Below are 13,925 nucleotides of genomic sequence, written 5' to 3' on the forward strand. Positions count from 1 at the left end.
CTAGTTCTGTGCTGCCTTGCCACCAAAGATCTTCACTTGGCTTAGCCGTAGCTAATGTCAAACCTGCTAACATTCTGAACCCTGTAACCCTACAGTCAGCAGCACATGGCTTAGCCGTGGCTAATGTCAAACCTGCTAACATTCTGAACCCTGTAACCCTACAGTCAGCAGCACATGGCTTATACGTGGGGAATCCCAGCGCGAGTCAGCTACTTTTCTGCTGTGGTTAATCATGTTAAGGTTTTCCAATGAGGAGCCAGGGTGATGTAAACAACCTGCAAGAAAGCAATGGTATTTTTTTGTTGTTGCAATAGGCTATATGCAGCGATCCAATAACTGTTGACAATGTCATCAAGACCAAGAAAATATCAGTATAGCTCAGTTGGAGTCAGAATGGCTACAGGCTAGTCAATTACTGTATAGGGTTCTGACAGACGTGTTTTTATAGAATAACTTTTAAACCTACCTGGAATTTGGGTCAATGGGTCATTTAACCAGTTGACCGAAGAATTTCAGGCTAGTGAGGAAAAAAAGACAAAAGATTAGTTGATCTACATTTGTATAGAACTTCAGAAATGAACAAAGGCTTACTGCAGTGAACATCAGTTTATTGGATTATTTTCAGAAAACAGGCACATAAACTGGAGACACAATGGAAAGTTACTCTTAACATAATGGAAGAAAACGGCTATGACAGGGACTGTTCATGGTCATATCCTTATATTCCACAGCGGAGGGTGACAGAGATAAACATCGATACATTACATTTGTACACGTACACTACATACATAGACTGGAGCGTTCACAATAACAAATAGACTGCATACGCTTGTGCAATATCTTGCTTTTCTCATAACTCAGTGACCAAATACCTTTCCCATGTGGCCATGGAGCATAAGGAGACCAGGAGAGGAAGACAATTTAACACTATTTGAGACAGACGACTAGGCCTCACAAACATTGACAGTCTACTGTGTGCCACTTTAGCCAATATGGATCTACAACTTACTGTAGCTGATACTGTCCATCAGAAATCACAACACTCTTTATCAATTATTCTGTCAGTTTCCACAAAAGGCCTCATCATTCTTCACCATCAGTTTCATTCAGTCATCTAGTTTCACTTTATCCTCAAGATTGGTCCAAGACAAAACCATCCTCAGATTCTGAGAATTACCAGGCTGGCCATTTGCATTCCGTTACAGAGAACTCTATATGAACGTGTCCATGGGCAGATATGGTTATCAAAAGTTCTGTCCGTGCGCTATTGCTCAGTTCTTAGTGTTACCGTCCGTGGGTGGATGTTGTCCCCCAGTACCGGGCCATTGGGGATGCCATGACAGGGAGATGGATGGAAGGAGGGCTAGAGGGGGTGACAGTGTCTGGAGGCCCATTTTCCTGGCACCGAAGAACCACAGGATGGAGGGAGCAAAGAGGGGAGGGTATATCTACTGTAGCCTCACCCCACACAATTATTATACTCTCGTTCAATCAGATTCCAAGTCCAGCTTTATGTGTACTGCAGGTGAGATGGATTCACAGTTAGCTCACAGGGAAATTAGTTGTGCAATAGAATACAGTTATTTTAAGTCCAATTCTGAAGACCCCTATTGGACAAATGCACAGGCTGTCCGAAGAGATACCAGCCAGGGGGGTGTTACGTCTCCATGGTAACAAAGCAGTTGCCATAGGCTCTATATGCCGTACACAGGATTACATAATGGTGAGAGTATTCACATGTCAAGTATCTGAGAGAGGATATAGCAGAGTAATATTACAAGTTATGAGGGTTATTCACAAAACTTCAACTCCATAAATGTACTTATTTATTTTTAGAAATCTTGACTTTAAATCTTGGCCTCATGCGTGCTCTTCTTTTACAAAAGCATAACACATATTGCTATCAATGTTTTGTATTTGACAAATTTCTGTAATGGTAAAACAGGTGGCACATTCACTGAGACATCAGGTTTTATAAATAATCCCCATTTTTAATAGTCGAAGCTAGGAGTGCATTCTTTCATTTACCAACAATAGAATCACATCTTGTCTAGAAGTGCAGCTCCCTCTCAGGGAGAATATCACAGTAAAAAAAACACTTTGTCCCATTTCCCCTCATATACCATGGGCCCCCACCCATAGGATGTTAGCCAGCACTGTCCTTCATGTGTGTGGAGTACAGTAGGGAATTATGGGAAGCCAATCTGACTGAGGTCTCAACGCTATGGGAGGGAGGTCAAAGGGTGAAAGGTCCTTTCTATAGGAAGTGGTGGTTTCATGACATCACTCACCCTGGGTTGGGTCTTAAGTCTCTTCTCATCATAATCCATATGAACTGTATATACACTGACCATTTAGTTCATAGTATCTCATACTGAGCCACTTTCTGTTTACTTAGCCAGTATTAGTTCATGGGGTAGAATGGAATGTGTGTGTGGTTACTGGCAATACAGCACGTTGGCACACAAAGCCGGTGATGGGGTTAGCTTGTGGATTAGCTTTCCTCATCACACCCCGTTGATCAGAACCACAGTTTGGGTGGGGGTCTGGGAACGGCTTTGGCGTTCGCGCTTGGCGTTCTTGGTGCTGTCGTTGCGCGAGCGTCGAAGAGACAGGAAGCTGAGGCGGCCCTCCAGGCCCGTGGTCTTCTTGGTGTTTGGGACGGTGGTGCCGTTGTTGTTTACAGTATTGTCCAGCTCACCCTCCGCTCCCTCTGCTCGGTCACCTGAAACACACAGAGAGGTATGTTGTGTGAGCCTGGTGATCGAGATAGATAAAGTATATTGGGAGCCCCCCCCCAAAAAACTCACGTAAACAGTAATGAATATCCTTTGTGTGTAGGAAGCCCTGCACACACACCCGTAGACTGTCATACCCAAGTATTTTTCTAAAAGTTCCCTCTGTTACCCTTTCTCACTGGTCCAAAACCTTCTGCAGGCTCTTAGGGACCCAGTGGAGATTAGGATGTATTCCCCAGCAGTACTGCTAACCTGTGCCTCTTCACCTGCTCTGGCCTAAGCACTAGGCTAGCTGTCACTATGACTAATAGGTCTCTCCTCTGGCTCAGGTGCAAGTCAGACAGGAAGCAGAAGACAATATGTCTTACTGAAAATAAACACACACACAACATCAATCTCTCTCCTTTTTCACTTGTCTGCATATGTACACACTACCTCATACAGTATGCAAATACACGCTCTAAACCCAGCTCTCCTTTTTTACTTTTTTGGCCCACGCACACACACACACACACACACACACACACACACACACCTCTCTCCAGGTCACACTCAGGTGATGACGCCCCGCTACACTCGCTGCGTGGTCCCAGGACAGGAGAGATGAGGCCAAAGTCAGACAGCGAGACTGGGCTGGGAAGGTCCAGACTGCAGGGGCGTGAGGAGGGAGCAGGAGAAGAGGAGGAGGAGGGGCAGGGCGAGGAAGAGCTGGCAAAGGGACAGGGCGAGGGGAGGTCCTGGAGGCTGTTGGGGGAGTGGGAGGAGGAGACCAGGCTGCAGGTGGAGCGGGTCTCTGAGTCCTCCTCTGACATGGCACTGCTGCTGCAGGTCTCATCCTCAAACGACTCGGACGTCACTGCAGAGACAGAGAGAGGGGAAGAGTGGTTGAGATGTAACAAGCCTTTACTGTACAACTGAGTGTACATGCCGAGCATCAATGTGGCATCCACAAAATCCAAATTCTCCAAAGAGCAAACAGGAAGCTGGAGATTGAGTGTGAAGGGGTTTAGGTGAAAAGGGGAGGGAGAGAGAGGGCAAGGGTAAGGAACGTAGAGAAAGGGAGTAGGAAGAAAAAGCAAACGAGGGAGACAGATGGTGGGTAGAAGGGGGAGAGAGACTCCTTGAAATACTGCAGACACATACTTTACACTGAAAGTGGGAGTGTAGAGACATACAGCACTTCAAGACTAATATGAGATCCATTTCCCGTGTAGGGGTCAAAAGTCACAAATTCCAACATGGATGGCGACTGAATGAATGAAGGAATGTTTTTATGACCTTGAACTATGGGCAATCGCTGATTCTTTTGTTTACTGCCATTGGAGAGTTTGAAACAGACACAGCATATTACTGTTTATGTGGGTTAACGTGCAACAGCAATAACCTTAGCCAATGGCGGCTAAGTGGGTCAGCCAGCAGTAGGGCTCTGAGGTTGCCATGGAAACATCATCCCGCAGCCCATAATGCAGCACAATGGGAGATGGATCAGTGAGTGACACACACTGCTGTGAACATCCACGGTCTTCGTCTGACTACAGTTCAGCTTCAATGTCATCACAGTGTGTATCTTCAGCACTTAACTGATTCAGGATCAGCTGTCAATAGTCAAGTCCTAACCTTAACCATAGGAGCTTAAACAGTAACGCTGTCTCTAGGCTAGTTGACATATCATGGGATCTTCTGCAAAGTCAATACAGGCATTTTAAATTAAACAGGAATTTCCTTTGAAAGAAAATGTAATTAACAGACTTCAAAAGAGCACATTTAGCATGTATTGTACATTATTTACATACATTTAGCATGTATTGTACATTATTTACATACATTTAGCATGTATTGTACATTATTTAGACACCAACGCAGGGCAGTGCTTCACTTTCATTAAAGTCAACTCCAAACATCCTGTGCGCCTTTAATGTTCCAATTCTAGGAAAACATTCCAAGAAAACAGGCAACCCTCTCAGGAGCCCGGACATCATCTTGACGTTTTCAAAGAATAGACATTATTAAGACCTCCCTGCACAATGTCAATGATGACGTTTTCTAGGAATTCCTACGAAGGTTTCGAAGAACAAGTCAGAAGGAGAGTCAACAGGGTGTGTATGTGTTTATGTGCCATACCCAACTACTAGTGAAAAGTAGGCAAGGCTGGCTGTTTAGCCTCACTATGTAGGACAGCTGATCCAAGAACAGTTTCTGCAGTTTTCAAGCACAGAAATGAAATGACCAGAACATCATGCACTGTAAGTGTACTCACTGGAGATGCCATCTGACTCCATCTTGAAGCTGGCAATGTCATCCACTGCGACACTGTCGCCATCGGCGCCCACGCCCCGGCCCCGGGGGCCCATGGCAGAGTTGCGTCGGCGTTCGTGGATCTCGTCTGAGATCATCTCCAGGTTTCTCAGAGCCGTCTTGTACCCTTCTTTAGCCTGGCTCAGCTTGGCCTGCAACTCATCCACGTTCTTCTTTAGGTGCTACAGACAGACAGAAAGGGAGTCATTGTTAGCATTAGCTTGCTATACACAGTTAAGTACACACACTCACGCAAAGGCAGAAGGAGAAACCATCATTGCCATAAATGGTTTAGACCTGAGATGACATGGCAATATGTTCAAGGTCAAAGTTTATTGACCTAGGTCACATCAGTAAAGATCTAACCACAGTGCAGAGTCCACAATAACAAGACAGTAAGACTCCTAAAATCTAAAAGACCTTTAAAAAGGTCGATAAAGGCAGGCAAATTCCAGTGTAGTGTAGTGTAGTGTAGTATAGTGTAGTGTAGTGCACACATACCTCAAGCTGTAGGTAGTACTTTGCCTTCAACTCAAAGTAAGGTCTGCGGGAGAGATGTCAATCAAAAAGAGAGCGGGAAAAGGGGGAAAAAAGAGGGAAGGAGAAAGATTAGAGGCAATGACAACTCAGAACAGCTGTGTACATATCACCAAGGCAACAGGGTGAGATATAGGGTTATCACATTAGATGAGCTAACCATGGAGAAAGGATTAGACAGAGAGCTGAGGCAACACAGAGCAAGACAGGCTCAGTCCCAACACTCTAAAACGGTCTCTTTTCTCATCTCATCTTCATGACACTAAATAGGTTTCAACCATACTAATTACACACATCAAGTACATGATCTGTGGTGATGACGGAAAGGAGACAAGGAAGCTTTTTAAGACTATATGTAATTGTCAACAGCCTCAGTCACAGCAGGGAAACTCCTCTACACTGTACACTCCCTCCCCAACACAGACCTCCAGTCTATGGAGTTTAGTAAAAACCTGACAGTATATACTAACCAGAACACCACCACAGTGTCTCTCTTTGTGCTGCTAGGAACAAAAACAGCCACTACTTCATCATCAGAGGTTGAAAAGGACACTTGCACGCCACAGGAGTTTGGCGGCCCCTTAATTGGGGAGGACAGTCTCGAGGAATAAGTGTAATGGTATCAAATACATTACATACATGGGTTCCATGTGTTTGGTGCCATTCCGTTCATTTCTTTCCAGACATTATTATGAGCCGTCCTCCCCTCAACAGCCTCCACTGTTGCACGCACATTTACGTTTTGCACATTTATATTCATTTATTTTGTTCAAGTTGACCTTTTTCAAGCTACTGAAAAATCTCCTCCATGAAAGATCAATGTCTTGGAAAAGGTCACTGTCGACAAATAAACATGGATGTGTGAATGTGTGAGTCGCAGACCATTTGGTAATTGATGCAGTGGTTGTATCAGGTTCACTTTGACTTCTCAGTCTTTTAACTACAGTGTAGTTGGGTTGTGGTCGCAACACAGTCATATGGGACTCACTTGGACTTGTTGATGGTGCGTTTGAGTTTCTTCTCCAGCTGTTTCATGCGACCCATGGCTGCCGTGTACTTGGCTGCCGTCTCCTTGTGCACCAGCTCACTCCGCGTCTTTGTATGCTCCGCCTCCATCACCTGCAACAGCCAATCAGAACTCAGTCTCGCAACTACACGGAAATGTGACAATGTGACTTCCTAACTTGCGAAGCATCAATTTCCATCCACATTTGAATAGTAACATTCAGGTGTCAAATGTAGGTTTGACAGACAGTCATGTTGCACTAATGCAATTCGCAGCACCCCATTCCCTCCTCCCCCTCCGTGCAGTACGGTACTCACCCTCTGGGTGGCGTGGTTGAGCATCTCCTGCCAGGCTGAGTCAAACTGCCTGGTGTCCTCCTCCAGGAGCCTCTGCTCTGCCAGGGCGATGGTCTCCTTGGCCGCACGCAGCACCTCCGTGGCCCTCTGGAAGTCCTGGGTGGCTCTCTGGGCCTCCAGCTGAGCCTGGGCAATGGGTAGAGAGACAACATGGCAGATATGCACTGAGATCAGCCACAGAACCAGACCTTCACTGGGTCTCCTCCAGAATCATCTGCACAACAGATGGGATGAGACCCTACCAGACATACTTCATGACTGGGTCTCTAGCTGGGCCTGGGCAACGGGTAGAGTGACAGCCCACCAGACGGGCACCGCAAGAGATCATGACACTCTGTCGCCAGCCAAGTTATCTGTCGCCATAAAATATTATGTGGGCCATGTCTGGCCATAGGGGTTGAACCCCTGACCTACTGGCAGCTGGCCAATGTCCATACTAGGCCAAATCCTTGATCTATACACCTCAAGAGAACACTTTCCTCTCACAGGAAATTAACAATGGGCTTTTCAGTCAAGAAATTACTATATCTAGTGTCTCTATATAACTACAATGTAAGCACTTCTTATAAAATGCTGTTTTTAAAAACAAGAGACACAAAACTTTTAGCTCAAACATTGACAGGAATAAACCAAATCAGCTGTTGAGTCAGCATGAAAAATAGCAACTAGGCGAAATAACAAACAAGCCACTAAAGGTCCTTGTGACTGACTATGGAAACACGCCAAACTGTCTTGTACATAAGATGTTCCTAACATCAAAAGGACTAATTTCTGAGAAAACACAAAGGTCATGACGGCATGACATATGGTTGTATAAGCAAAGTATACCTGCATCGTCTCATTTGACACTTACTGTATACAGCAGGGGAAGAGATTTAGGGCTCAAAGACCTCACAGCTAATAGAGTTATTGTCAAACACGTCACCTGTGTGTCTGTGTCTGTGTGCGCGGCTGTGCCTGTGTCTGTGCGCGCGGCTGTGCCTGTGCCTGCAGCGTGTGTCTGTGCGCATGTGTGTCTGTGCGTGTGCGCGTGTCTGTGTGCATCTGTGTCTGCTGTGCCTGCAGCGTGTGTCTGTGCGTGTGCGCGTGTCTGTGTGCGTCTGTGTGCGTCTGTGTCTGCGCGTGTCTGTGTGCACAGATGTCTGTGCGTGTGTGCGTGTCTGTCTGCCTGCCTGCCTGCCTATCTGTCTGTCTGTCTGCCTGCCTGCCTGTCTGTCTGCCTGCCTGCCTGCCTGCCTGCCTGCCTGCCTGTCTGCCTGCCTATCTGTCTGCCTGCCTGCCTGTCTGCCTGCCTGCCTGCCTGCCTGTCTGCCTGCCTGTCTGTCTGCCTGCCTGCCTGTCTGCCTGCCTGCCTATCTGTCTGTCTATCTGTCTGTCTGCCTGCCTGTCTGCCTGTCTGTCTGCCTGTCTGCCTGCCTGCCTGCCTGTCTGCCTGCCTATCTGCCTGCCTGCCTATCTGTCTGTCTGTCTGCCTGCCTGTCTGCCTGCCTGCCTGCCTGCCTATCTGTCTGTCTGCCTGCCTGCCTGTCTGTCTGTCTGCCTGCCTGTCTGCCTGTCTGCCTGCCTGTCTGCCTGTCTGTCTGTCTGCCTGCCTGTCTGTCTGCCTGTCTGTCTGCCTGTGTGTATAAAACAAGGCTCCACATCTTGTTTTCCTATTGGTATCTATTGGTTCTATCAGAAGGTCTCAGTAACTATTTTTATCTATTGGTTCTATCAGAAGGTCTCAGTAACATCCAGCTTTATGTCAACCCATCCCTCCCTACCCACTCTGAATGTTCTGTTCTGAGGTCCACCAAAACATCGTAGACTGCTGCCAGAGAGAACATACAAGTATTACCCCTTTACTCTCTGTCCTTATTTTAGCCCAACCGGGTCACATAGTAATGGATAAACTCCAAAACAGTTCCCTCCTCCAGCCTCAGTTACGCTGAGGTACAGTACAAAGTAGAAGCTTAGGCTTAGACTTTCTGTGTGTGTGTTGCATTGCTGCAAAGCTAATCCTTTTCTCATTTATCCAATTTTCCTCTCTAATCTGTCAGTCATAGCAACTGACAGAAACTCCCTGTAGCTAGAACTAATACCCTAAACCCCTCTCTGCTCTGTGGGTACTAGTAAAGCAACAGAACCCCCCTGTAGCTAGAACTAATACCCTAAACCCCTCTCTGATCTGTCAGTCATAGCAACTGACAGAACCCCCCTGTAGCTAGAACTAATACCCCAAACCCCTCTCTGCTCTGTCAGTCATAGTAACTGACAGAAACCCCCTGTAGCTAGAACTAATACCCTAAACCCCTCTCTGATCTGTCAGTCATAGCAACTGACAGAACCCCCCTGTAGCTAGAACTAATACCCCAAACCCCTCTCTGCTCTGTCAGTCATAGTAACTGACAGAAACCCCCTGTAGCTAGAACTAATACCCCAAACCCCTCTCTGCTCTGTCAGTCATAGTAACTGACAGAAACCCCCTGTAGCTAGAACTAATACCCTAAACCCCTCTCTGATCTGTCAGTCATAGCAACTGACAGAACCCCCCTGTAGCTAGAACTAATACCCCAAACCCCTCTCTGCTCTGTCAGTCATAGTAACTGACAGAAACCCCCTGTAGCTAGAACTAATACCCCAAACCCCTCTCTGCTCTGTCAGTCATAGTAACTGACAGAACCCCCCTGTAGCTAGAACTAATACCCTAAACCCCTCTCTGATCTGTCAGTCATAGTAACTGACAGAACCCCCCTGTAGCTAGAACGAATACCCTAAACCCCTCTCTGATCTGTGGGTACTAGTAAAGCAACAGAACCCCCCTGTAGCAAGAACTAATACCCTAAACCCCTCTCTGATCTGTGGGTACTAGTAAAGCAACATAACCCCCCTGTAGCTAGAACTAATACCCTAAACCCCTCTCTGCTCTGTCAGTCATAGTAACTGACAGAACCCCCCTGTAACTAGAACTAATATCCTAAACCCCTCTCTGATCTGTGGGTACTAGTAAAGCGACAGAACCCCCCAGGAACTAGAACCCTAACCCCTGTCTGCTCTGTGGGTAATAGTAAAGCGACAGAACCCCCCTGTAGCTAGAACTAATACCCTAAACCCCTCTCTGCTCTGTCAGTCATAGTAACTGACAGAACCCCCCTGTAGCTAGAACTAATACCCTAAACCCCTCTCTGCTCTGTCAGTCATAGTAACTGACAGAAACCCCCTGTAGCTAGAACTAATACCCTAAACCCCTCTCTGATCTGTGGGTACTAGTAAAGCAACAGAACCCCCCCTGTAGCTAGAACTAATACCCTAAACCCCTCTCTGCTCTGTCAGTCATAGTAACTGACAGAACCCCCCTGTAACTAGAACTAATACCCTAAACCCCTCTCTGCTCTGTGGGTACTAGTAAAGCAACAGAACCCCCCTGTAGCTAGAACTAATACCCTAAACCCCTCTCTGCTCTGTCAGTCATAGTAACTGACAGAACCCCCCTGTAGCTAGAACGAATACCCTAAACCCCTCTCTGCTCTGTCAGTCATAGTAACTGACAGAACCCCCCTGTAGCTAGAACGAATACCCTAAACCCCTCTCTGCTCTGTCAGTCATAGTAACTGACAGAAACCCCCTGTAGCTAGAACTAATACCCCAAACCCCTCTCTGCTCTGTCAGTCATAGTAACTGACAGAAACCCCCTGTAGCTAGAACTAATACCCTAAACCCCTCTCTGATCTGTGGGTACTAGTAAAGCAACAGAACCCCCCTGTAGCTAGAACTAATACCCTAAACCCCTCTCTGCTCTGTCAGTCATAGTAACTGACAGAACCCCCCTGTAACTAGAACTAATACCCTAAACCCCTCTCTGCTCTGTGGGTACTAGTAAAGCAACATAACCCCCCTGTAGCTAGAACTAATACCCTAAACCCCTCTCTGCTCTGTCAGTCATAGTAACTGACAGAACCCCCCTGTAGCTAGAACTAATACCCTAAACCCCTCTCTGCTCTGTCAGTCATAGTAACTGACAGAACCCCCCTGTAGCTAGAACGAATACCCTAAACCCCTCTCTGCTCTGTCAGTCATAGTAACTGACAGAAACCCCCTGTAGCTAGAACTAATACCCTAAACCCCTCTCTGCTCTGTCAGTCATAGTAACTGACAGAAACCCCCTGTAGCTAGAACTAATACCCTAAACCCCTCTCTGCTCTGTGGGTACTAGTAAAGCGACAGAACCCCCCTGTAGCTAGAACTAATACCCTAAACCCCTCTCTGCTCTGTCAGTCATAGTAACTGACAGAAACCCCCTGTAGCTAGAACTAATACCCTAAACCCCTCTCTGCTCTGTCAGTCATAGTAACTGACAGAAACCCCCTGTAGCTAGAACTAATACCCTAAACCCCTCTCTGATCTGTCAGTCATAGTAACTGACAGAACCCCCCTGTAACTAGAACTAATACCCTAAACCCCTCTCTGCTCTGTCAGTCATAGTAACTGACAGAACCCCCCTGTAGCTAGAACTAATACCCTAAACCCCTCTCTGCTCCGTCAGTCATAGTAACTGACAGAACCCCCCTGTAGCTAGAACTAATACCCTAAACCCCTCTCTGATCTGTCAGTCATAGTAACTGACAGAAACCCCCTGTAGCTAGAACTAATACCCTAAACCCCTCTCTGATCTGTCAGTCATAGCAACTGACAGAACCCCCCTGTAGCTAGAACTAATACCCCAAACCCCTCTCTGCTCTGTCAGTCATAGTAACTGACAGAAACCCCCTGTAGCTAGAACTAATACCCTAAACCCCTCTCTGATCTGTCAGTCATAGTAACTGACAGAACCCCCCTGTAACTAGAACTAATACCCTAAACCCCTCTCTGCTCTGTCAGTCATAGTAACTGACAGAACCCCCCTGTAGCTAGAACTAATACCCTAAACCCCTCTCTGCTCTGTCAGTCATAGTAACTGACAGAACCCCCCTGTAGCTAGAACTAATACCCTAAACCCCTCTCTGATCTGTGGGTACTAGTAAAGCGACAGAACCCCCCTGTAGCTAGAACTAATACCCTAAACCCCTCTCTGCTCTGTCAGTCATAGTAACTGACAGAAACCCCCTGTAGCTAGAACTAATACCCTAAACCCCTCTCTGATCTGTCAGTCATAGTAACTGACAGAACCCCCCTGTAACTAGAACTAATACCCTAAACCCCTCTCTGATCTGTCAGTCATAGTAACTGACAGAACCCTGCTGTAGCTAGAACTAATACCCTAAACCCCTCTCTGCTCTGTCAGTCATAGTAACTGACAGAACCCCCCTGTAGCTAGAACTAATACCCTAAACCCCTCTCTGCTCTGTGGGTACTAGTAAAGCGTTGACTCAACACTTTGCCCCAAACCCACCAATAGCGGGTCAAGGGAGGGTGATTTACTGTATCTGTGTGGGCATGAGTGTGTGTCCGTGGGTACATTTCCTGTAGAGGTTAAATATCATTCCAACGTTTTACAGTAAGGAGGATAAAACATTTCTGAACTGCCAAAAACTAAATCCCAACTGAACTTTTGTTCAGTTACAGTAGCCTGACTAGTTTGGGAGGAAGTGAAGGTAGATCTACACTGACATGTCTCCTTCGCTGCAAGCAACTTATGAATAAGTCACAGCAGAGGAGAATTCCAACAGGATCTCATGTGACTAGAGATTCTGCTGAACTAATTTAAGTGAGGAACACATCGAGTCACCGTAAAGAAAACAAGTGAAATGAAGTGATCATTGTTTCCTGCTCTCATCATGACCTATGGAGCAGTATGTGGTATACGCCAAGACTCTACTAGACAAGGATCTGCAAGCCAAGATATTCCATTGATTTAGACAACATCCCATTCCCTACTATGGTAATTTAATTAGCCTTCCAAATGCCTTGTGGTGATCACACAACCCATTCACAGACCTTCTCATGACATGGATGGGCTTGGCGTGCACATAGAGAGTTGGGTCCAACCACATGCTAACCAGTGTCTATCACTTCACTGTATGGATGAGTCATGAGTTTGAATGCCTAGGAATTCAACCGGGGCCTCACGTTCACAAAATGGTTTGCCGTGTTGTTCATGAGAATTGCAACATACACATGCTCTCATTCGGACAAGTCTCTCCCTCTTTCTCCCTCGCTCCGTAAGCACATTCAGTGATCTACTATAAAATTATTCTGCATAGTTGTTTTCCCACTAACCCCAACAAGCAGTGTACATGCTGAGAAAACATGGCCCACTCCCAGGAACTCCCTATGTGCATCCTGTGTTGTCCACTTAATATAATGTACAAGGAATGATCTCTGGAGAAAGGACTATTCATCAGACAAAGTCTAATGGCTAACTCAGTTCATAGAAATAATACTGCATTGAAGCATAATACTGTACAGCACGATGTTCTTTGTGCATCCATCTCTGTCTTTATTTTACTTCAGCAGGAACCACTCCTAGATAGCAGGCTACTTAGTGGCACACTTACAGTTCATTCGGAAAGTATTCAGACATTTCCACATTTTTATTTTTACGTTACAGCCTTATTCTAAAATGGATTAAATACAGTGGGGCAAAAAAGTATTTAGTCAGCCACCAATTGTGCAAGTTCTCCCACTTAAAAAGATGAGAGAGGCCTGTAATTTTCATCATAGGTACACTTCAACTATGACAGACAAAATGAGAAAAAAAAAATCCAGAAAATCACATTGTAGGATTTTTTATGAATTTATTTGCAGATTATGGTGGAAAATAAGTATTTGGTCACCTACAAACAAGCAAGATTTTTCCCACCATAATTTGCAAATAAATTCATTAAAAATCCTACAATGTGATTTTCAGGATTTTTCCCCCTCATTTTGTATGTCATAGTTGAAGTGTACCTATGATGAAAATTACAGGCCTAGCTCATCTTTTTAAGTGGGAGAACTTGCACAATTGGTGGCTGACTAAATACTTTTTTTGCCCCACTGTACATGTCTTTCCTCATCAATCTACACACAATGCCC

The 13,925-nt window shown here is 45.9% G+C and overlaps 1 protein-coding gene across 1 annotated transcript in view; it reads right to left on the bottom strand.

Moving 5' to 3' along the window:
• Positions 1-587: 587 nt before the first annotated feature.
• The window catches only part of LOC139392082 (SH3 domain-binding protein 5-like), a 32,071-nt gene continuing 18,733 nt past the window's right edge, over positions 588-13,925 (bottom strand). The window contains exons 4-9 of the mRNA XM_071139795.1: positions 6,894-7,058; positions 6,559-6,689; positions 5,535-5,577; positions 4,996-5,215; positions 3,274-3,594; positions 588-2,725 (exon numbers count right to left, since the gene is read on the bottom strand). Coding sequence (XP_070995896.1) covers positions 2,508-2,725; positions 3,274-3,594; positions 4,996-5,215; positions 5,535-5,577; positions 6,559-6,689; positions 6,894-7,058 — 1,098 coding nt within the window. The 3' untranslated portion in view covers positions 588-2,507. The remainder of the gene's footprint in view (positions 2,726-3,273; positions 3,595-4,995; positions 5,216-5,534; positions 5,578-6,558; positions 6,690-6,893; positions 7,059-13,925) is intronic.

This window comes from Oncorhynchus clarkii, chromosome 3 (assembly GCF_045791955.1).
Source record: "Oncorhynchus clarkii lewisi isolate Uvic-CL-2024 chromosome 3, UVic_Ocla_1.0, whole genome shotgun sequence".
Lineage (NCBI taxonomy): Eukaryota > Metazoa > Chordata > Actinopteri > Salmoniformes > Salmonidae > Oncorhynchus > Oncorhynchus clarkii.